The 23,823-nt window shown below is 42.1% G+C and overlaps 2 protein-coding genes across 6 annotated transcripts; both read right to left on the bottom strand.

Moving 5' to 3' along the window:
- Window positions 1-60: 60 nt before the first annotated feature.
- On the bottom strand, window positions 61-13,333 carry LOC135501784 (uncharacterized). 4 transcript variants are annotated; one of them, XM_064794092.1, is made up of 6 exons: window positions 12,728-13,333; window positions 3,493-3,676; window positions 3,301-3,393; window positions 2,758-2,823; window positions 1,271-1,365; window positions 61-1,063 (listed from the first exon to the last, which is right to left on the bottom strand). In XM_064794092.1, the coding sequence occupies exons 2-6, from the start codon at window positions 3,650-3,652 to the stop codon at window positions 848-850; spliced, it is 630 nt and encodes a 209-aa protein (XP_064650162.1). In that variant the 5' UTR covers window positions 3,653-3,676; window positions 12,728-13,333; the 3' UTR covers window positions 61-847. The 4 variants fall into 4 exon arrangements, with proteins under 4 accessions (XP_064650162.1, XP_064650161.1, XP_064650164.1 ...); XM_064794091.1 differs by having other exon boundaries at window positions 12,732-13,329; XM_064794094.1 differs by lacking the exon at window positions 2,758-2,823 and having other exon boundaries at window positions 12,732-13,319.
- Window positions 13,334-13,948: 615 nt separating this feature from the next.
- Window positions 13,949-20,754, bottom strand: LOC135501365 (uncharacterized). 2 transcript variants are annotated; one of them, XM_064793438.1, is made up of 6 exons: window positions 20,629-20,754; window positions 19,501-19,698; window positions 18,934-19,104; window positions 15,762-15,842; window positions 15,290-15,390; window positions 13,949-14,941 (listed from the first exon to the last, which is right to left on the bottom strand). In XM_064793438.1, the coding sequence occupies exons 2-6, from the start codon at window positions 19,688-19,690 to the stop codon at window positions 14,558-14,560; spliced, it is 927 nt and encodes a 308-aa protein (XP_064649508.1). In that variant the 5' UTR covers window positions 19,691-19,698; window positions 20,629-20,754; the 3' UTR covers window positions 13,949-14,557. The 2 variants fall into 2 exon arrangements, with proteins under 2 accessions (XP_064649508.1, XP_064649510.1); XM_064793440.1 differs by lacking the exon at window positions 20,629-20,754 and having other exon boundaries at window positions 19,501-19,908.
- Window positions 20,755-23,823: the final 3,069 nt, after the last annotated feature.

The raw sequence follows: 23,823 nt of genomic DNA, 5'->3' as shown, positions 1-23,823 counted from the left end.
TTTTCGGATATTTAAGCCGCCTATGGGAGCGCAGTCAAACAAATAAAAACGTAACAAAAATGACCAAGGAGCAGCCTTGTTTATTTTGTACACTACTCTAATTGCTTGTCACTTAACACAACAACAACAACAACAACAACAACAGCAATCCGTCTATGTGTACAAAACACTAACGCTAGTTGTTAACAGTAGATGAAAATTGCACAATAATTCTGATTTGATCTTAGAACACGTCTTTGCAGTCGTAGTTCTGGGGTACGATAGCTGTCAAATTTTGCATAATTCCTCTTTACTTTCCACTGGATAAAAGCGCAATACGCGTAAACAAAACTGCGGAAGCCTAGATCTCCATCTCCGTGATATATGTGACGTTGATCAGCGTTTGGGCGTGATACCCGGCTCTTAAGCGCGCGTATGTATATGGAGGCCATTTCAATACCCGGCTCTTAAGCGCGCGTATGTATATGGAGGCCATTTCAATACCCGGCGCTTAAGCGCGCGTATGTATATGGAAGCCATTTCAAGCATTTACTAAAACCTGCGGACAGCTGCTTCAATGATTTGACAACATGTCGTGTAACTACACCAAGGTGCTTTGTCTCCTATTTTCTATATTGACCAAATCCGAGTAACATATTCAAACGACGTCAAAATCTTTATCATAACTATTTCATTCTCTTACACATTTAGATATCAACCAATTGTTTCCATTAAAAATGATGTTGTGGCATACGAGACATCCACACTTCCACCTGAAGTTCATGGAAAATCAGCAAATACGGTTGAATCATGAGGATTTTTTGAGTAGGGTAGAGTTAAGTTAATCGGAGTAAAACGAGACGATTTTTTATTCCACATCGTCATGTTTCTTCGGACATATCATCACTGGAATGTTTGTGTGGTGCATGACGTAATCGCTCGTACTTCCGAGGATGGTTCGTCGAATTTTGCCGAGTCCTCTACTTCCCGTCACAATTAAAATGGCGCGTTCTTCCTCGGCGATGTGGACTATGGCCTGCCCTGCTTTACCATTATGCCAGACGAAACGACTTTTGTATTGGATCTGAAAAAAATATGGATTGATTTCGAAGCATTTACATTTGAAATTTTTCCCTACATTGTTGACTGCCGAACTCATGCAAACCCATGTTTCGAAACCCATGACGGAGGCTATATAACTGTACCGGATATTTTCCTCCATCTGTTCCACAAAGTTATACGACTTTACTTTCTTTTAAAACCTCATTAATACGTCTGTACCTTAACCCACCTTCCTTTTATCCATATAGTGAACAAAGAAATCCTCCAGGGTTCTCAGATCGCTCTCCTTTTTTGTGATTTCTTCATCCGTTCCAGCACCGGGTTCTGTAATAAATAAAAAATAAGTTACAATCGAATATTAACATTACCGTATCATGTATACATTGTATATTATACATGTCTATCAAATAAGTTATCAGTTCGTCGTTTCAAAAGGTAGTACACTGTTACAATAACGTTTTAAAGCACCAGAAGTTGTTTTATACTCGCACTTGATACATTTAGAGACCATACGCGAGCATGTTGGTCCAAACCCAAAGCGTGTTGGCCGGCCTGTGACAATCATTTCATCTGGATTTTGAAATAATTAGCTAATTCATTTTGACATTTGAATAGTTAACAAATCTTCATCTCGGCAGACAATGCTTACCATTAAATGCTGTCCATGTTGGATAAAAAGAAAAAGTTAATAGAAATAAAATCCACGACATGCATAAGGAAACTGGAATGATGCTTCGCACGAGGCTGTTTCCATTCACATGTCTTGGTCACAAGACAATAAGCAGGTTGCGCAAGTCTTACGCAGAGCTACGACCGACGAAATACGATATAAATATTCTTTATGACAGTCACGTTTTGTGAAAAAAGAGGCTGTTAGTGAAACCATTTGCAGCCAATGTTAGATAGCAACTGGAGGAGACATGCAGGGTTGATTTCATATGAGAAATATGCACTGTATTCGTGTACTCGAGTTGTAAATTTGGCATATCTGGGCAGAACGATTTTATTTACCTTCTAAGCCTCCCTTGACTGAAACAGCATTTCGCATATCTATGGACCAAAATTCATCAACACAGTAATAAAAGGAGTAATTAAGGTAAACCTATCGGCGCTCCTCACAAAAGGCAACAGCAATTAAAATTATTTCATGGTCAGATGGTTCACAGTTCTGACTGCTTCTTCTCAATAACCTAATTCGTTTCCCACCGGCTAGAGGTAGAATTCTTGTTAAAATTCGGTGGTATAGGCGTCCACATACAACTTCAGGTTTTTTTCGTGTGCAATCTTTGCGCCTGAAACTGTCACCGAGTGGTTGCTACGATTGCTTGATGTGGCCTGAAACCCCAATACTGTCCCATCACAGTCCACTGACATTTTATCCCCTTAATTTTAGCCAATATTCAGTACACTGCTTGAATGACGTTTCAACCAATAGTGGGTTAATGTGATCAAGTCAAGGCAGAGGACTGGTGCAATTTAGAAAACCTAACTCTAAAAGCATTAACTAAACGAGATATTAGCTTAAGCACGTTTCCCTAATAAATCAAAATAATGATGCATACAGTTTCTCATTCCGAAATGTTGGAAATGGATGATTGATTTATCAAAATATGCATCTTGCTAATCATAAGGAAAAAAATTATAATTTCTAGTAAAAATTAAAGTATTCCTGCATGTAAGTTAGCGGTCAGACTCACATAAAGCCATCCGACTCACCGTATGTGACTCCTTTCAGGTCTGCAAGTTCCTTGGCCCTTATCTCCCTCAAACGGGCTATGTATTCTAATTAGGAAAGGAGTTATCGTGCATGTCAATAGTTGAATCTGTGTTACAGCATTTCATTACATTAGGTTCTGCCTGCCTGTAACATGGCGGCTTCTGGATTTATTTCAATCTTAAAAGTTCAAAAAGTCAGATTCATGGGATTGCGACATGTCTTCGATTCCGAAGTATTGCAACCGTTTACTTCATGAGTTTTAAACTGCTTTAAAATTGACCACTGTTGATTGATCAATGCTCGCTTAGTGCTGACAACATTGTCTTTAAATGTGAACTACCAAACCACGATTTCTGATCGGCCGCGATGTCTGACCGTCACAATAAATATATTTCAAGACACATTAAAACTAAAATCTTTGAGTTTCCGGTTGCTTCCGAAGTTAAAGAAAAATTAACGATAACGAGTTCCAGAATTCGCCGAGCCTTATTTCATGAGGAACACCGATAGGGGAATCTCAAGCAGCAGGACAAGCAACTTACGTTTTGAAGTCTTACCAAGAGACGCCTTCGGGTGTTCAGCGCTATGGACCAGGACTATGAGGTGGTCAGGCCGGTAGAGGTGCTCCATAAAATCTGCAATGAAGTCAGTGACGGACTGCGTTATATCCTGACACTTATGATGACAAAAATGGTAATAAGGCCAAAAAGGAGAATTGTTTTTTCTGTACTTACACTGAAATGCCCTCTCTGAATGCACATTCGGGTCAATACACATTATGACAGCCTTTAATTTCCCCGGTTCGGGGTGGAAGTACTTCTTTGGGCACGGGTTAAGTGGCCTGTCCTCGTAGCGCTCCTCCGAGCTGCCACGGTCCTCGGACTTTCGACTCATTACAGGTCGGTTCTGTCAGTAGACCTGAAATGATAAAGCGTATTCAGGATTTAAGAATCGGACTCTCAATTGACCACACAGAATCTGGATAATAGCAACTATACCGCATGGATCTCCGGATATGCGTTGAGCGGCTAATCCGCGCTGAGCGACCTTCAAGTCCGTATAGCGCTCTTCCACCATGTCCGCGAGCAGGCAAGGCACGATTCTGTTGATGAACACCCTTTAGCTACTACAGAAATTATTCAATAAGTCCCCAGGCTGCGAAAGTTTATGAGGACGAAGGCGATTTGTTTTTTACACGAAGAAATAACAAAAAAAATTAATGGTTGCTCCAGGGAGAACTGTAGTGGCAATAACGGTTATAAATGGGAAGCAGAATAGACTATTTGCCATCGTATTTCTGCAACATTCTTGGTCTTCATTCTTATTCTTGATAGTACCCCGCTGGCTGTACACTGTACATGTTGAAACTATCATCATTAGTTTTAGTGGTTTCAAGTAATAGAACGGCTGTTTAAAAACGAGATGTTGCTAAGCATAGCCAAGGAACACATGTGAAGAACGTGATAAGTTTTTTTCTCTCACGAAATGTTCATAAACCAAAGCAGCTGTTCATAGCCTTTGAATTATATAGTAACCTACAGCTGGTACAACTTTACAGCAACAGGTATCGATACGCGAGGGCAGGGAAATGCGGAAGTGCACAATGGCACTTAGCCGTATCAATGAACCTCATGTCTGTGTGACGGGCGGACCCAGTGAAGCCCAAGCATCACATTGATCTCATTATTTATAGCAAGAAAATTCCATAGCAGTGTCCATATCCTCGCATGTATTGATATTCGAATGTATTACCATCAATCAATGCCTATACCTCTTATTGCGGGGATGATTCCGCTGTACTAATCAAAGCTATATCTCTATGGATTTAGAAGCTTTGGTTTCTAATGATCCGAAACGATAGAGCTGCTAATAACTCGCCACCGCTGAATGTTGATGGTACGAAGCTGGCCTATTAATCAATGTGTAAACCAAGAACCAGGATAAAGCATGCTTTAGAGAGGATACCAAGGATCCCTCAATCAGGGCGGACATTTATAAAATAGCCATGTCTGAATATCGATTCTTTGGCGGATTCCGGAGATTGCAGACGTGACGGGCATTCTCTTATTAGACTAATATGCAACATAGGCTGGCGGCCAAAACCGAGATAAATAATCCTCGCCAACCGGAGGTACTGTACTGCCCAGAGCAATTTGACAATGCTCATAAAAATCTGCGTGACTTGGGTAAGCTGCGTAAACTGTTAAAGGTCGCGTCAAGAAGCAATATCTCGCGGCGGGTCACACAGTTGTGACAACCCTCCCTAATTGCAGTAGTTGATCGTAATAAGTAAACGGTGATTAGCCTAGAGGTGACCTTGACTTATCCTTGACTCGTTGGCTACATAGGTCGTCCACAGTCTTCCGCAACCTTTTTAATAACTCGCCACCGCTGAATGTTGATGGTACGAAGCTGGCCTATTAATCAATGTGTAAACCAAGAACCAGGATAAAGCATGCTTTAGAGAGGATACCAAGGATCCCTCAATCAGGGCGGACATTTATAAAATAGCCATGTCTGAATATCGATTCTTTGGCGGATTCCGGAGATTGCAGACGTGACGGGCATTCTCTTATTAGACTAATATGCAACATAGGCTGGCGGCCAAAACCGAGATAAATAATCCTCGCCAACCGGAGGTACTGTACTGCCCAGAGCAATTTGACAATGCTCATAAAAATCTGCGTGACTTGGGTAAGCTGCGTAAACTGTTAAAGGTCGCGTCAAGAAGCAATATCTCGCGGCGGGTCACACAGTTGTGACAACCCTCCCTAATTGCAGTAGTTGATCGTAATAAGTAAACGGTGATTAGCCTAGAGGTGACCTTGACTTATCCTTGACTCGTTGGCTACATAGGTCGTCCACAGTCTTCCGCAACCTTTTTTGTTTTGGCGACGATGGCTCGATTCGCATCCATGAAAGTTTCAAGATCAGTAAATGAGCAATAACTCCGACGAATTGACTGGTCAGCTAAAACTGTGATAAGTACTATACTTTGACGAATGCTAGTACCAGGATAGTCGTTTCAAGCGTTCAACGGCCGGCATGACATTTATCAACGAAAGCCAGCATTTGTGCTAGCCTTTGGCTTATATTTGACTGGCTTGATCGAAACTCCCTCTTCTTGTGAGCGTATACTCTCCGACCTCGCAGCACTCATAATATGATACTTGCATACATATCCCGTTGCACTCTTTGATGTCTACTATTGGAAAACACAGGTATAAAATAAGAGTAATGACCTATCCAATATTACGTGCTGGGAGAGGTTTTGCCGTTAAAAAAGGCGCCGCTGCAATCTTCATTTAGTGCCATTTGGCTCTTATACGCTAAGAGTTATTGACTGATGCGTACACCAGCTGCTTTGAGCATACTGTGATTTCTAAACATGCCAATTTGACAGGATATACATGTACACGTAGGGTGATATAGGGTCGTATCTATTGCAGGATATGGAAATAAAATTGGAATACTCAGAGAATCTCTCAGAAAGATTGCGGGTGCAATTTCAGAGTATTGTAACAAATTGCGCGTTGCTGATACGCAATTCCGAGAGAAAAAGTTAAAATCGCAAAAGTCAGATGGAAGATAAATGTTGATCGATAGCGATATGCTGGTTTCGCAACCCGTAAGAACGTGGAAGTACGAAGTTCGTTAGCTCTTTGTATGGGTTGTGAAACCTGTCTAAACAATGATTCTAAAATATCCTCGATTTTGGAATTCATAGTCTATACGTGAAAAGACATTTTGGTAATCACATGTAGAATACAAGATAAATTACGTTTTATATGCGGGAGCATACCTTTAAATCTGCTTTGACGTCACTTGGCAAAACCATTGGAAAACATGGGTAAAAGAATTGTTCAGGATTGCTTTCGTAAAGAAAGAAAATTGATCGAACGACTGGTGTCAAATATATCACTCCCGAGACATGTACGTGAAACAGGTACTATTTCTACAGCTATCAGGAGCATGTTCTGGACTTTAAAAAAAATCACGACCAGGAACGAACAGTTTTATGACAGGTAGAACTAAGAGATCACTCCCGTAGAATGCAGAAAAAGGATTTAAAAATCGAAGCGCAGAACCGTGCTGAATATGTGCCAGCTACCGCTCTCTCAATTCCATCTTCGGTAGTTCAGTGGTCTGAGGCGCTGACCCGATCTATTGTTGATGTCAACATGATAGCAGACACTCGATATGACAAGTTACAAAAGACGACAGCGAGTTCCGTCTGCGATGCGCCTCAGGCAGGAAGCCAGGATATTGATGTCTTAATTTCCTTTTGCTATAATAAATACCATTTTAGAAGCGAAATTAAAATAGCGAGAGAAGAAGACATAAACGTGTACATGTAAATTATTCGGGTTCACATCCCATCCGAGCCATTAACTTTACAGTTTCCTTGCTGAGGCATGTCGTATGGTGGGAAGCAGCCGCTACACCTTGTTCCCCGAAGGAATCATTTGATCGAGTGCTTCATCAATAAATTTAGGAAGACTATCGGGACATTTACCTGCGTTAATCACGTAGCTTGGTGGGAAGGCGTATAGCGAAACCACATGCACTGTCACATAGCTGCGGTACATGATGATGATGTAGAGAGATGTATTATCTAATAACATAGTGGACGGCATCTAACCTTTACGCAGAGGAGAGTAATTTAACATTGTGGCCTGGTTTATTGATACTTGTTTTCGTTGTAACGCCTCTTCCAATTTAAAACTTGAAAAAAGTATGAATATAGCGTTTTGCGACAAAAATCTCCGACAATCTACCGGGTAAGCTTATTACTTAGAATGGGATCATACGATTTTGATGACAAAACCTATTATAGGAAAGCAAACCAATAATACGTATGTTCTATCATACAGGATTAGCGTTGGATAGAAGAAAAAGACTATGGTGACACGCTTACCACTTGGAAAACATAGCTTTATTTAGAGACTTTTCAAAAAAATCTTGTTGAAACATTTTCAAAGCTTTTTAAGCCGAGAGAGGCCCTGAGGTGCCTTCCGCTCCTTTTACGGTCAGACGTTAAAAATCGTCAAAAGGAGAAATTATATGTATATGACTATATAAAGAACAGCAACATTGGTTTGTATTTTGAAACACCCAGTATATAAAACACATAACTACAAAATGATTTACGGATATCAATAAAAGAAGAAGCCAATGGGATGCTTATATTCCATTTATTGTTTATACATGCATATGACGGACTATGCAAACAATTTCGTGAAAGTATCGAGACTCATTTTAGTTCCGAAACCAAGACATGCGTTTCTTTGCATTACCTCAACAGTTCGGGTGGAAAACAAAATTTGTCCCAAGGATAAGATCTCAGGAGAACAAATAACGCCTTATCCTCGTGCGTTATTTAAACATATCACATAGAAACACACGATAAACCGACCTTCAGCTGAATGATAAAACGATCATAGAACAAGACCGAAAGCCAATATACAAGTAGGTCACTACCAATCGGATTCGCCATGGTAACGGATGAGAGTTCGTGACGATTATATCGGAAATGTCCTTACTGGGAGTATTGGTAGTAACAAATCTGTTAAAGACACCTAAACCCATCACATTCAAGTTTGATTGATAATAGAATAAGACACTAATGATGATGAAGAAAGGATCTCCCTGTAACCCAGTTTGTATTTTGAAGGGAAAATCAACTTGTCCCGTAATTTGATTCGTTGGATGAGTTACAGTACGACGATTTCTTCATCCCAGTAACACAAACTCTTTTATGCACACTTCTTCTTCTCTGACTTCTTCTTCTTCATGACAAAAGGCGGGTTCTGCAATCCGTATCTGTCTACGATACAAGGAACGAACGAAGATCCGTGATGTCATCAGGTCCTTTAGTAATTCATTAACGTGTATACGGGACACTTTGTCTTTAGATGCAGAAGGAATGGAAAGGACGTTTCTATAATCGCACCCCCTCTCATCCTCACATTTGCTGCAGACTAGTTTTGAGATGATTGCGCCTTGAAACTTTACGCCAACAGTCGTAATAAGCCGTATCAGATATAATGATGGTAATAGGAACAGAGGTGAAATGATGGAGAGAACATTCTTAGCATTTCACATCAAGTAAGGTAAAATTACCTGTGCATTGATTCAATAGCGTTACGTGCTCCAATGTAGGCGGGTTTGCTCAAGCTATTGAGACACATAGTACCAAGTGTGACCTTTGACATGTCAAAGAACTCACAGTCTGCTGTAGATCCGAGCACTGCAAATATTGGAAGACGCGCCTTAGTTAATGTGGAGTATATTGTAGATCAAAGATATGCCAGTTTAGTTTGTATACTACTGTTCATTCATGCCGTCAAGTGTACATTGACATGATGGAGGGACCTAAAGCTGCTTTGATTGGCATCATGATACTACTTTGATGCCAACACTCTACAGATCGGCGAAGTATAGAATAACAAGATGAATCGTGTGCCAATAGCTCTCCTGACATGTTTGAGAAACCAGCATCCACATACAGGATGATACCCTGAGTAGCATTTCCTGACTCTTTGTCAATGGCCCAAAAAGTGCCCGCTATCCTTAAACCTGAAACACTGTGAGTACATGGACTCTGTAGACCCCTTAAGCAATTGAAAACGCCGACCAGGCCCTAAATTAAATCAATCGAGGCTAAGCTAACATTGCACACCAATCGATAAAAACCAATTACACGCAGCCTCGCCACTCAAACCCCTCGGCATACCTTGAGATCGCTGCAACCAACCAAGCGGTGAAACGTACACTTGAAAGCTGGCTAAATGTTGTACATTTTCTAGTGCATCCGAATGATACAAACTTTATTACTTTGGTACACCAATTAAAATCTCCTTCACCACTGCAGGTGCTGTCGGGGTTGATATTTCAAAGATAGAATAGTTTCTTCTAAAATAAAGTCAACATTTGGCTGACTTCGAAGTCAACACTATGTGATAGACAGAAGCCATAGTAGAAAGCAGACTTCAAAGATTCGCAATTTCATTGATGGAATCCTCAATCATGTGTAAAAATACGTCAGACTTTTTTCAGAGAATACAGATGGCATTAATTTGATTTCGTTTTTTGCCAAAGCGCCAGATATCTGGACGTCGTCGGTCACGATATGCCCCTGAATACATCGATCTGACCATAAATCAAGTCGGCCATGCTAATCGATAAAACAAATTAACACGGCCTCGCCTCTCAAACACTCCGGCTTATTTTGAGATCGCTGTAATCAACGAAGCGATAGCATGTACAATGTACTTAAAAGCTCGTTAACTGTTGTGTGTACATGTGCATTTCAAAATGCATCTCAGAAATACAGGAGGACCTTTATTACGAATAATGTAGACTTCTCTGAACATTCCAAGCAATACATGTACCTACTGATAATTCGCTTTTAGTGAAAAAAGAATGTTTTCTTTTCAAATAAAGTCAACATGGGGCAGACTTCAAAGCAACGCCATTTCAAAGATAGAACCCATCATGTAAATTAAATGGAATACGTCACTCAGTGTTTTTGCACAGGAAGGAGACTAGTGCTGTACCATGATGTAACTAAGGTGACGTATGTTTTTGCTCTTGGTAATGGTATGCCTCAAAACAAATCGACCCTAACCGTAAATCATGTTGTCCACGTCAATCGATAAATCCAATTAAACGCCCCTGCGCCTCTCAACCACTTCCGTACATCTTGAGATGGCCATAATCATCGAGGCGTATAACTCATCAGCTCGGAAATATGACCGACCATCTAGGTGTCTGGGGTGTGACTTGTAGGGTATACTTCGCCACTTAAGCCGGACTTGTTAACATGCGCAGGGGATTTCAAACCAATTACATACAATTAAAGAGTTCAAGAGGAGTCTTCTCACCCCAAAAAGGCTTATATCCTCAACCAGTTAATCTGGCTCATTTTGGGACTTGGCCCCACACAAAATCACTCTTAAACGTTAATGGAATCTACATTTTGCATTTGGTACGGCGGGCATCCGATACGGAAACGGCGCGTTAGGAGCTGCCTCATGATAATGAAGACGCGGCAAAGACGCTTCTGTGTCAGCAGTTTCTGGCAGCTCATTACAGAGGTTGACCGTGACAGACTAATATCAATGTTTTGCTCTGCGAAAAGTACATCGCCCAAAATAATTGTTTACAGAACAAATGAATCTTGTTTTCCGTCTTGACAGCTTTCTGTCGCCAGTGTTTTTCGAAGCACTCTTTGCAAGATTAGCCTCCACGAACCTAATATCATTTCTTCGTTGCCTGCCTCGCTAATCAGCTGTAATGATACGGCCAATATTAAGTTTCTCGTGTCTCAGATTACGTTTAAATTAGACCCAATTTGATAAGGGTTCTCTCACTAGCAAGTTAACGAGGCGGTGTATTGTTCTTTTAGTGATAAATCAGAAAAATTAACAAGTGCGCAATCACTACAAGCACAGCGGATTTCCAGTCATCCCGTTTGCTGACACCGAACATTTTGTTTGTATTCGAAGACCATAAAAAAGAACCTCAATGCCAAATACCCACTCGTGTTCGCTCAACAGAATGTAGGAAGCAAGGAAGTAAAAAAGGCAGGTTTCGCTAGCCTTACGAAGAGATATGAACGACGAAGTACGAAGCATACATTTTGTAGACTTCGTTTTGAAAAGTTTCCCCGATTCCTCCCACAACTAAGTACACACTAGGGACATACCTTAACCGCATACCAATTTAGTTTTTCCAGGTATCGAGGATTTAAATAGAAGACAAAATATCACTTTCTTCTATTCGTTCAGGAGGGAAAGGGTGCCAAGGGAGAGACTAAATAACTGCATCTTTATCAGCAACAATGTATTTTGAGAAGATACCTGTCAGTAAATGCCAGCAAGAATGCCAGCCACAATAGACTGCTCGACACTATATCACAAGGTTTATTTCGGTATATCCAATATTTCCAGGGCACACTACAGTCACGCGTACATGTATCATTGTACATGTTCCTCCGTATGCAAGGCAGCTAGGTCGATATCGTACTGAGTAATACATGTAGTATCATAATTTTAGCCTTTAGTTATTTCCTGAAGAAAATAAAGTATCATATTTGTAGTCTTAAGGTATCCCCTGAGAAGAAAAGCTGGTGCTCTATGGCAGTTAATGGCTATTGTCTCAACCTGGTCTGCAGACCAAACTTAAGAGTCGTAACTCTAAAGACCAAAGAAGCTAAACGCCAAAATCGATATTAGTAATGCCACAGCAGACTCAGAGTGTTTGGACTGGTGAGTCCCTGTCATGTTGGAAGCAATTTCCAAATAACAACACTTATATATCTCATACCCTCCCTTTAACACGGCTATTTTCTAACAGCAGTTCAGTTACTTTATTTACGATGCATGCCTAACATCAGTTAGAAGCGGAAACCTCCCTTGTCAGTGTGTTTTTTGCCAACAGGTAAATGACTACCTACAGTCTTAGGGGAGTCTATTCTGAAGGTGGTTTGGAAACAAACCAGATGAGTACCTACACACGTTTCTAAGCATGCTAAAGCTTGGTGAAAGAACGGCGAACGAATTATTGGACGCAAGTTTTACTGTATCACACAGAAGCCCATCGACCTTGAAGCAAAACCGTTAATGATACATATGTACATCGGCCTCGGTGTACCCGTCCATCGTTGCTTCTAAAGATATCAAATTATTCTAAGTGGCGCCTAGGGGATTGGATGGCGGTTTGGTCAAACTTCTCTTGTGTCAGTGTTTTTTTACTTTCCTGATCCGGGCCACCGGTATACACAATGAACAGCGAATGGCGCTCCCGTTTAAGGGTCGAAGACATTTCGAATAGACTAGATTTAGGCATGGTCTTTTCCGAATGCTGAATAATATAACACTCCGAATAAATGAATTGATTTGTATATTTCTTGCCGAATAAAATCACGCTCCGTATCTGTTGCCGTACAAATAATAGTAGTCTTACCTACCTCCTGAAGATGAATAGTGTTCCCAATATCCTCGCTATTCCACTGACTCTTCCGCCTCGAAATGAATCCACAGTTAAAACCACTTGCTCGCGCCTGTCCGTCTCCGATGCTATCCGTACTTCTCATCTAGTTTTGTTAGGTGTTATGACGCTTTAAGAGAAAATGGCGAAGCATTCCAACTGTGGTGTTCGTGACGTCATCTCATCAGCTTACGATCCGATATACTGATAAACGATCTATATGTTTATCATGCAAATCTGATGGCATTGAGGTGGTGTTCTCGTTCGAGCATCACTAGGCTGGTCCTGTCAGTACGAACTGTTAATCCTGTAAATCTGGTAAGGAGATTGATAATGATTGAGTTCCTGTCCAAGCATCCGTCATGTCTACAGATGATGTCCTCTGGCTATTCAAATTGTCTAGATCGAAGAGGCTATCATGGTGACATGAACTCAGAAAGGATATGTGCGACGCATGCCAAACACTCCGAACATCAGGAATGTGCGGCGCGATTAGCAGATGTTAGTCCTATAAATCTGATAAAATAAAAATCGATTTTACTTCTAATTCTATGAAAGTCTATTCATAAATATGATCTGGTGATACAGGAGCTGCCGTGTCTATCGGAGTTCATTGAATCGATTTATTTGTTCCCAAAATGTGATTTGGAGCATACCAGACGAGATGTAAATCATGGATTAATTCCGTGGGAACGCGGCGGTGTCAGTTGACTAATGAGAATATAGACAATAATCATTGACATTATGGACGGTAATACATAACAAATTGTTGTTGATCAATCCCTGTGTGTACACTTTGACTTGATAGAGTATCTGCAGACAAGTAGTGGACTATTATATGATATATGATCAAGCCTACGCCGAGTGGAAGCATCTCGGATCAACATGGCAACATTGCCAACAATCAAAGGGCGTACTCATATTGAATTTATCATCAGATAACTCGCTTACCCCCTTTCGAAATAAACGGTTACAGCACGATAGCAATAGACTGGGAGATAACAAATTAAAACTGCCGTAATAATTATAAAACGAACATGTTTTTGTTATACTAGTGAACTGAATCTTTGACACAGAAGGACCTCAGGTTGCAAGGCCCCGCAGTCCGAGATACCAAAATCGTTAGATGTGGGGATTCTTTGGAGGGGCAGACGAGGAAGAATAAGAAAAGACGACAAAAGAAGTTCGGAAGTCTTCGTGAAATTCCAGTGATGCATTTATTTATTTTACATATACTTTACATATATCGGCAGCTTTTTCATGGTCCATCTTACAATGTACAAGGCTATAAAAAGTCATGTGTTACGCACGGCCAGCTACCACTTCGCCGGTGGCAAAATGTCGCATTCATCATGGAAGATTGCCCTTAAACTGATCGCGTGTATCAATATTTCATAGTTTCCGATATATCAAATTGATGTTCCTAGCCGAAGACCAAGACTCCATTCAAAGTGGTTAGCACATGATTCGCTTCATCTTGGTCGTTCGTCGCCATGCGTCAAATTTTGGCCAGGTTTTTGATACTTCAGACTTTTAAAGTTTCATTTGAAAGAATACCATATGTTCAAGTGCTATGTTTTCTTAGTGACAACGCCAAAAATTGGCAGAGACGTTTTCTCAAGAAGCGACTAGAGACCCATAAATTCCATTGACACTCAACCCGCGTAAAGGCTCGCAAAACGCTCACGAGTAGCATTACGTTTTTTTGCTCCTCACCTAGAAGTTAAAGGAATTCAGGCCTAGCTACTGAACGAGCTCGATGAACATTTTGCCTGTAAGTGTGAATGAAGCAGTTTTAGGTCCATCCTAAATATCAATACGTACGAAACTATGCCTATTTAATCCAGGAGATGGATTGTCCTCTGGTACAGCAGAGAGATCCTCGTGCGACAGCCGCATTTTCGGATGAACATTAGATTCCTGAATAAGATCCAATTCAGCTCGTGATTTTATTATCTCAGAGGCTGTGTCGTAATGATATCTGTGCTTGTAGTTCTCCGCCGGGCAAACCACAACAGGGATTTTACTATGAAGCAGAATATAGTGCGATACGCTCCCTAGAACCGTTCTGCGCTTGCGCCCCATGCCACGACTTCCGGTGACAATGAGCACAGCATTTTCTTCTTCCGCGACTTGTAGGATCCCACATCCGGGTTTCGGGTGGTAGAAGAATCGAGTTGTAAATGTCACCTACATATAAAGAAATGAAAGAAATATTGTAACAAGCTTACTCTAGGGTGTTGAAAATTAGAGTGCTGTCGAGGTGACGTGAAGTGCGACTTTGGGTGCATTAGGGAAGCGCGCGAGGAGTTTCCGTGCTAGAGTAGTACGTGCTGGAAATAACCAAAGACACGTTTTTCTACTATCTAAGAGTTGAAACAAAATCGGAAAATAAAACGGAAGAATACGGAATCTGATGAAAGGAAATTGGCATTGCATATACAATAAGGTACATAGTATTCTGAGACATTATGAGTTGCGTGTACATAAATATATACTTTGTCTCTACAGTAACAACATCTGCAATAATGGACTAACCCCTTCATTCCGTAGCTTGGCGGCGTAATCCTGCTCCATAATACGAATGCTCTTGTCTTTATCCTCTAGCTGTGTATTCCACTCCTCTCTGGGAATTTCATCTGAAAATTTAAAGCAGTCAACGGAATAGCAGAATTTAGAATGTTACAGAAGAGATAAGGGTCATGATGCCAAGTAATACAGCCTATCCGAGTAGATCCTCGGATGGCCGGCAAGGATAATGAAATCAGACAAAACTGCATCAAATAGGGTGTTATTACAACTGTAGCCATGTTGGATGTATTATTCGACGTTTTTTCACGGAGCTTGGGACTGACCAGTCTCCAAGCGTCGACATTGGTACAGCATCCAAGTGCATAACTTGTTCAGTTTACTGCTACGGAGCAAATATGCTGGTGGCTCTCATTGAAGATTGGGCACTGACGTATCAAATAAACCAAACCAAGCGACGACCAAGAATTCTCGTTCTTACCGCAGAGAGGGATCCTGGGAACGTTTGCACAATGAGTCAGCACAATCTGGTACTCCATCTTGTGCACGTTGTCGAGGTAGACTGAAAGAACGATTCAACAATCAAACATTAGACATCGCGGAAAGATGAACATCAACTTCTTAGGTCGAATGCGAGGCTGAATAGTGATTTAGATTGTTTGAAATGATTCTCTTTTCTATGCCATTTAATGTCAAGCTTCGGTGGATCTAAGCTTGATCCTTCCGAGAGAAAAAATTCACGAAGACTTTTTCTCTCATATTACTGATCATTGCAGCATATTACATGTACTAGCGTTGCAGCAGGCCGTTCAGACCCTCTAAGGTCAGGTCAGGTTAGCTACCTGCCACTGGTAACCTGTAAGCCAGTGCCACCTGTCTCAGGTGGGTGACTAGTCACCCAGGGCGGATGAGCTCATCTAGAGCCAACGGCCATCTAGTTCTCCACTAGCATAGCCTAGTGGAAACTGGACACCCAGGCGACCAGACACACAAGTGACTAGTCACCTTGGGCAGTGGAGAAAGTTCTCCGGGGGAGACTGGCCCCCTTAGCCTTGGCCGGCAACTAGTCTAGGAGATGGAAAACTCTGATATAAAACCCGGGCAGATGCCGCTCGATCAGCCTTGGCCGGCAAGGCATCTAGGAGAAGGAACACTCCAAAAAACAAACCCGGGGAGATGTCACTCGTTAGCCTTGGCAGGCAAGAATCTAAAGCGGACAGGTGGAGCCCGAGAGCCCTGACAGGCAGTCCACCTATTAAGGGTAGAGGAACCCCATACAAAGCCTAACCACCGAAGACGGAGGACACCAGCCGACACGGCGTGGGAGAAATCGGGTGTCCACGCGTAGCAGATGATAACCATGCAACAAACCTTAGATCGACGTGGTGTCGTCATTATGGGTAAACGCCAGGTAACGACGATGCCGGGCCTCCAGCCTCGAGGGGGCCCACCACCAGCTACTGGCACCTCTGTACCTCCCAATGTGACTGGGGGAGGGTAGAGTAAAGCTACTAGTCACAAGATGAAAATTATGCAATGGAATGCAGAAGGAGTACGACGTAAGAAAACCAAACTCCAACACTTCCTCAAGGTCCACGAAGTCGATGTATGCTGCATCCAAGAAAGGCATCTCAACAGTGCACACCGGTTCTCTATCAGAAGATATGAATCCTACAGACAGGACAGAGAAAATCGCCCAAAGGGAGGGGTGCTTACACTTGTGAGAAACGACATCGCGTCAGCAGAAACAAGAAGATCAGAAACAGCAGAAACCGAGTCGCTGACTGTAAGTCTAATCCTACCAAAGGATAACTTTACAGTATGTAATCTTTACTCACCAACTGACAAAGCAATGCTGAACGACATATCACCAGTCTCAGAGGACTGGATCACTGTCGGAGACTTCAATAGCCACTCACCAAGTTGGGGATACCAGGACCTAGACTCAAAGGGTGAGGAGGTAGAACAGTGGATAACAGACAACCAGTTGGTCGTCATAAACCAGCCAGACGATGAACCGACCTTCTACTCAAGAGCCTGGAGATCGACTAGCAGCCCTGACCTAGCCATAGCGACAGACAAGATACAGAAAATCACCTAAAGGGAAGCCTGCGAGCAGTTAGGTGGCAGCTATCACAAACCTATCATCTTGACCATAGGCAAACAAGCAAAGCCAGAAGACCAGTATCTGCCGCCCAGCTGGAACTACAAGAAGGCCAACTGGCCTCTCTTCAAAACACTGACCAACAGGACAACACAGTCTTTCATACTCTCAAAGCGAAACGTTGACAGAAATGCAGCTGTCTTTGACTCCGCCATACTTGAAGCAGCAAAGGTTTTAAAACCACGAGGGAGACGTAAGGACTACACGCCGTATTGGAGTACTGCTCTGGACAACCTACACAAGCAACTGTGTGAAGCAAGAGAGATAATGGAGAATCACCCATCAGACCAAAATGTCGCCAAACATAACCAAGCTAAAGCACTTTTCAACCGGGAAAAGTTGCAGCAAATGCGCACTAGCTGGAGTGAGAAAACTGCTTCCCTAAACATGTTCCAAGTCTCGAGCAAAAAGGATCCGCAAGGCCAGAAGTCCAGAAGGCACTCACCCTCGAGATGATAGACAGAAAGTATCCCCATAGTACCTGGACACACGTCTATACAGATGGCTCATCTCAGAATGCAGTTAGCAATGGAGGAAGTGGTGTTTTTATCAAACTTCAAGACAGAAGCGCCCACTCCATATCCGTGCCATCCGGCATTCTCTGCTCAAACTACAGAGCTGAGATGCAAGCCCTAACCTCAGCCACTGACTATCTGATCACCACCCAAGAAGATGTAGGAGACAATCTCGTCCTGCTGACCGACTCTCTGTCCGCATTACAGGCCCTTATGGCTGCAACATCAGACCAACTGACGGGGAATCTACTGAAGAACCTAAGTAGTCTTCTTCAAGACAGAAGAGTAGTCCTCCAATGGATACCAGCTCACGTAGGAGTACCAGGAAATGAACGAGCAGATCAATTGGCGAAGGAAGGTAGCAAGCAGCACCAAACAAAAACCAGAATGACCTACCGGGAATCAAAAACATTACTCAAGACGAAGCTGAAAAACCAATGGAGAGACGACACCCACGGGTACCAGCCATGGAAAGACAGCATCCACCAACTTGACAGAAAAGGCCAAGTCTCCATCTATCGACTCTGTACAGGGCACTGCAAACTCCACCAGCACCTGAAGAGACTCGGGCTCCATCCAACTGCTTCCTGCGAATGTGGACTCGGCGACCAAACGCCAAGGCACATTCTGCAGGACTGTCCCTTGATGAAAAGAAGACAGGAATTTTGGCCGGAGCCATTGTCACTGAAGACTAAGCTATGGGGAGCAGCCGAAGACCTGCAACAAACAGCCGATTTTGTCGCGGCGCACGACTTGAGGTTCTAATGGTTATGAAAATCTGAACGCAGAAGAAGACCTCCAGGAAAATAAGTTCTTTTATGTTTAAAGACCAGTAAGACTTCAGGTTTCGGGGACCGAATGCATTGTCCATTATGATTCATAAATGGATATTTTGTGCCCCATTTTTTCTCCCTTTGGGTCCCTGTCTGACTGGTCTGAAAGTCCCTGGAGCAATCGTAACTTCTCTTACTTACAATCTAATGCTCTGTCACCATGGTCACTTCCATCAACCGCGACAATAACATTTTTTTCTCTCCTCCACGGATCGGAGATCTCATCTGGCTGTTGGCTGCCATGTTGTTGTGACCGGGCGTTCGCTTGGCTGGCAACAAGTGAATCGAAAATTTCGAAGTTGTCCGTGTCATCTTTTTAAAGAAAGATAGCACATAGTGATTAAACGGCATTAGCAACCAAGATAAAGACCAGTATTCCTACTAGGTTATCATGACATGTACCAATCCTCAAAGAACAAAGATGAAACATGAAATGTCATTGAAAACACAGTAGATTTGACATTTTATTTTGAATAGGATCTTAATTAATGTTTATCCTCTCAAGAATGGCAACAGCCTGATCTACATCACTGATTCTGGTGAACTCCCAGCCTGCCTCTGACAAGCTAGTTGCTACTAAATGATGTATAAAAAGACCCCCCCCGCCGCCGCCGCTCTTAAACGGGGAGGTTAAAAAAGCACAACAGATGATAGACACTCTTTAGGTTAGATAGAAAACCACGAAAAAGAAAATTTTCTCGAACGTACCACTGCTTGCTGTGGTTTGGAGACTTCCCGGCCCAACTGCCTCCTCGCTGCAAAAACCTGTGTCCACACTTCCGACATACAAACCGGCCTTGTCGGTTTCTGTTCCCGTCTTCGCAGCATCTGCATCATCGGTTTGAGACGCTTGCTCTCTGTTCTGCCAGGGGTCACTGTATTTGCGTTCCGCTGACATTTAGATAACTGAAAAGTGTCTATAAGTTCAACTGAAAGGGACGCGAAGGGCGTGATATTCAGTGGTACAGATCGCCACTGTTTGTCGCTTGCTATGGCACACCTTTATTGCGTGTTGTAGCTATCTGAGAATTCAAATGACTTTTGCCAATGTTGACGAGATGGATTTAGAAGTGCCGTGGCCTTCAGGTTGGTTGACCGTCATTCGCTTGGCCTATATTTGATACCAAAATAATGAATCTGGTTTGAAACGTTCGTCCAAAAGGTAAAATTATTTCACAGAGACTGTATCTAAATACTAGTAATTCAAGAACTGGTTATGACTTTCGATTACATGTGTTCAATTATTATGGGCGGTTATTTCCGCATAAATAGAGGTTGTCTCAAATAGACATTTTATGTCGTGTTATGACTCGAATAGACGTTTGGTGGCGCTTTTCAAATAGACATACACTCAAATAAACGTTTGGTGGCGCTCGTATCTCAAATAAACATATTGTCGTGTTTTCTGATTTTTGTGTATAACTCAAATAGACGTTTGGTGGCGCTTTTCAAATAGACATACACTCAAATAGACGTTTGGTGGCGCTTTATTTGAGATACGAGCGCCACCAAACGTCTATTTGAGTGTATGTCTATTTGAGATACGACACAATATGTTTATTTCAGGTACGTCTCCGTTAAAACGAGCGCCACCAAACGTCTATTCGAGTCATAACACGACATAAAATGTCTATTTGAGACAACCTCTATTTATGCGGAAATAACCGCCCATAATATAATTATCAGGTCGCACATAGCAAGTGATACCACGCGTATTGCCCTATGGCTATTTCCTGCAGCAGCATAAGACTTACTTGGGAATCATTTCTACGATACACTCGTTACATTAACGAGGCCAAAGCATAAGGAACTAGCACATTGGCATCGGCTACCTACCTTTCGTAAGGATGAATTTCAAGAAAGTCGTTAATATTAAATGTATCGTCTACTGGGCTTTTTCAACTTGACAAAGTAATATTATCACAAATAGGCTGCTTATAATGTATAGGCAACAACACAAATAGGTGTTCGCCCAAGATATAGGTTTCTGGAACAATTACTATCGCAGATAGATGTATTGATTAAGAATCGCACATAGAGTTGAACGGTTCATAGCAGTAAACAAGGATGTTAATAAATTAGTCCTCACTGATTTGATAAATCTGTGTTAACATACTTGACCTGCCCGCTCACTTAGTGACCATCGTACGTTGACATTTTGCTGCTGGGAAGAAAGCTCTGCTTTGAATGAAAAAGTCTTTAGCAGCGTTTGCGGTTTCATCCCTTGTCCTGACTGTATAACACCCAACCTCGCCCACTAGATCTATGTATTCACTGAAACATGTGATCTACTTAGCGATTGAGGTGTCATGCCTCATAACTTCACAAATAGGGACTAGGTACATTATACGATCGAAATGACTTCGACTTTGGTTTCCTGACGAGCGGCGTTCTGTTATTGTATAACATTCCACTGTTTTTATAATCATTCACCACCATCGAGGCGTGGGTTTGGGTCCATCTGAGAAATAGCCAAGGTATCGCAAGAAACTGCCACCTCAGCTGATAATCCAGGTAGATCACCACACAACACTTAGAACCCCTGTTGGAATATTTCATATATAAATGAAAACAGCGCAAATCGCGTTGTTCTCGGTAGTGAATCGTACTACCGATGACAAGTATATAACCGTGGGGGCGAAAAGATACGGATTTCAAATTAATAGATGGAACGATGAACGCAAGGACTTGTAAAATATAGATATTTCCCCATAGAACCCTTCCTATTTTGAAGCGATGGATGCTTTATGTGGAGGTGCACCATACATGATTCCCTTCAGTTCCTTCCTGAAGCGATCACTCATCAAAAGATACAGATAAGAATTCAGAGAAAAGTTACAGTACTCTAAAGTTATGGTTAAGTCTAGTGTAAGTCTGTCAACTGCTTTCCAGAGAGCTATATCGTGCACGGGTGTCCATTCTGAAAATACGATAATTTGAGTTCTTAAAGGAGTTAAACAACATAGGTACGTGAAGGAAACGATTAGTAAAGATTTGGTAATGTTTTTGTCGTGTTCTTTATCGCCTTTGACCTTGACATTTGACCCTGATAACTTCAAGCGATTACTGCTTGTTGTTTTGATTGTGGCAATGATGGCGATGTTGACGAGAAAGAGAAGTATGGCTGGCGTGTAGGCGTTCAGAAACGTGTGTATCGTCTGAAATAGCACATATTCGTGGAAATGATAAGGGCACAACCAGGTGGCATACTTCGGGTGTCTGATTCTCCAAAATGCGGATAGGTGGATGGTCAAAGAACAACAAATAATTCCAAGGAGACTTAACCTCGCACGTAACATTGTACACCACTGTTTTGATTTCAGCGGGAACATTAAAGCGATGAGCCGACTCGCTGACATTACTACTAATAGATATGACGACACTGTGGAGCAGAATCGTTCGAAAAATAAGTACTGTCGACAAAATGGCCCCTGTACGCCAGGTGCGGTTAAGACGTCCGGGATGATGACTAATAACCAGCGCTGCGTTGCCCTCGTAAGGAGGTAAAGGCTGTCGCAGAGAGCAAGGAATCGCATGTACAGGGAGTTGGTCGAATTGTGGTACTGTGGTTGAGACATGAGCAGCCACGAGAGGATATTACCGAACACACCTACTGGGATGATGACAGGAGGGAGATACACGTCCACGATGTACAGAATGGCGTGCAGAATAACAATACGCTGGTCTGGTGTTGGAGTATTCATTTGAAGAGTGTTGAATTCCTGTGAATTTTTCCCGCTCGTTTCCTCATGAGAGTGGTACACAGTAGCATATGTGAAATGCATACTGCTTTCTTATGTGATATTTGTCATTTTAACCCATTCAGAATTAGCTTCTAGTAATGCAAGCATCCTGCAACCGACATAGCAACCATAATGCCTGTATCTCTGATGCAACCGTTAGAAACAACGTGCATTTGGATCGAATCGTACACATTATGCCATCCCCGGGCAACTAGAGAGTGTTGCATCCGTCATCTCGCTCACAAACGTGCGTGGACAAGTGTATGAAGCCGATTGATGTGGAATGTCATTCAAAGAATGAATGGATATGACCGTCGTTGTTAACCGACATCCTAAACAGCAGTGAACCTGTTATTGGACCCACTGTTATTCGATACGATTTTGACTGTATGAGAAGACATTGGACACCTGCATGAGAGATTGTTGTTGTCAGTTTTCTTTCAGCGCGCACACGAAAAAAACCCAATGAAACTTGAGCCTATCCACAGCATCTAGAGATGGACAAAGCTATAGTCAGAACAAAGAGAACGCGTTCACCCTGCCTGATCTTCGATGCCAGTGACGCCCTGTGATCCTCGAATCGAAGTGGTTTCACATTTCCATGCGTGTAAACATTTTTATGACCAGAAGTTTTCGATGTTGTTGACGAAAAGTTTTGCTACATCAGGTTGTTCTCCTAAAATAAGCAACAGGAAAGTGATCGGGGGCTGATATTTCCAGCATTTGTACTTGAAAATGTGCCGAGTTATACACGGATCACATTATATTCAAACTGATCTATACCTGTTTACTGAAGGATCCCCTCACTCCTTTTATCTCATGATAAGTCTGCTGATGATCACGAAAGAGCAACAAAAATGTATATTTTTTAGTATTGCTCGGATAAAATCGGTTTATTGAAAAACCACATCATCGGGTGGCGCTGTCATTTGACCTAAATGTACATTTTATCTCCATACTCGTTGTGTTTGGTAAGACACCAATATCTCCAGTTCGGTTCCACAAGACATAAAGATATCAGCATTTTGTTTTCAGCAGTCTCATAGTAGAGAGGCTTCCGATTCCTGTGGATAAAGATTCGGTTCATCGCTTTGACAATGCTCTCCATTCTAGTAAACAAGACGAAAATATCACTATCATGACTGTTATTCAGTCTCAAAGGCGAGTCGAATTCGAAGTCGGAAATTCGCCTTATGACCTCTCTACCATATTGGCAGCTTGAACAGCTTGAACGAGCAGTGGTCAGTGTAGCCCCAGTAATGGCATATCATGTTAATCAAATGGTTAG

The sequence above is a fragment of the Lineus longissimus genome, chromosome 17 (genome assembly GCF_910592395.1).
Source record: "Lineus longissimus chromosome 17, tnLinLong1.2, whole genome shotgun sequence".
Lineage (NCBI taxonomy): Eukaryota > Metazoa > Nemertea > Pilidiophora > Heteronemertea > Lineidae > Lineus > Lineus longissimus.
This window is presented reverse-complemented; position numbering and strand designations above follow the sequence as displayed.

Bases quoted from the DNA above. Each gene is read 5' to 3' on its own strand.
- LOC135501365 (XM_064793438.1), bottom strand. From the start codon at position 19,690: ATGTCAGCGGAACGCAAATACAGTGACCCCTGGCAGAACAGAGAGCAA. The intron at 19,105-19,500 runs GTACGTTCGAGA...TTCTTTAAAAAG, and splicing joins CCAAACCACAGCAAGCAGTG to ATGACACGGACAACTTCGAA. The intron at 15,391-15,761 runs GTAAGAACGAGA...TTAAATTTTCAG, and splicing joins TCCCAGGATCCCTCTCTGCG to ATGAAATTCCCAGAGAGGAG.
- LOC135501784 (XM_064794092.1), bottom strand. From the start codon at position 3,652: ATGAGTCGAAAGTCCGAGGACCGTGGCAGCTCGGAGGAGCGCTACGAG. The intron at 3,394-3,492 runs GTAAGTACAGAA...ACTTCATTGCAG, and splicing joins TTCAGAGAGGGCATTTCAGT to ATTTTATGGAGCACCTCTAC. The intron at 1,366-2,757 runs GTGAGTCGGATG...TATTTATTACAG, and splicing joins CCTGAAAGGAGTCACATACG to AACCCGGTGCTGGAACGGAT.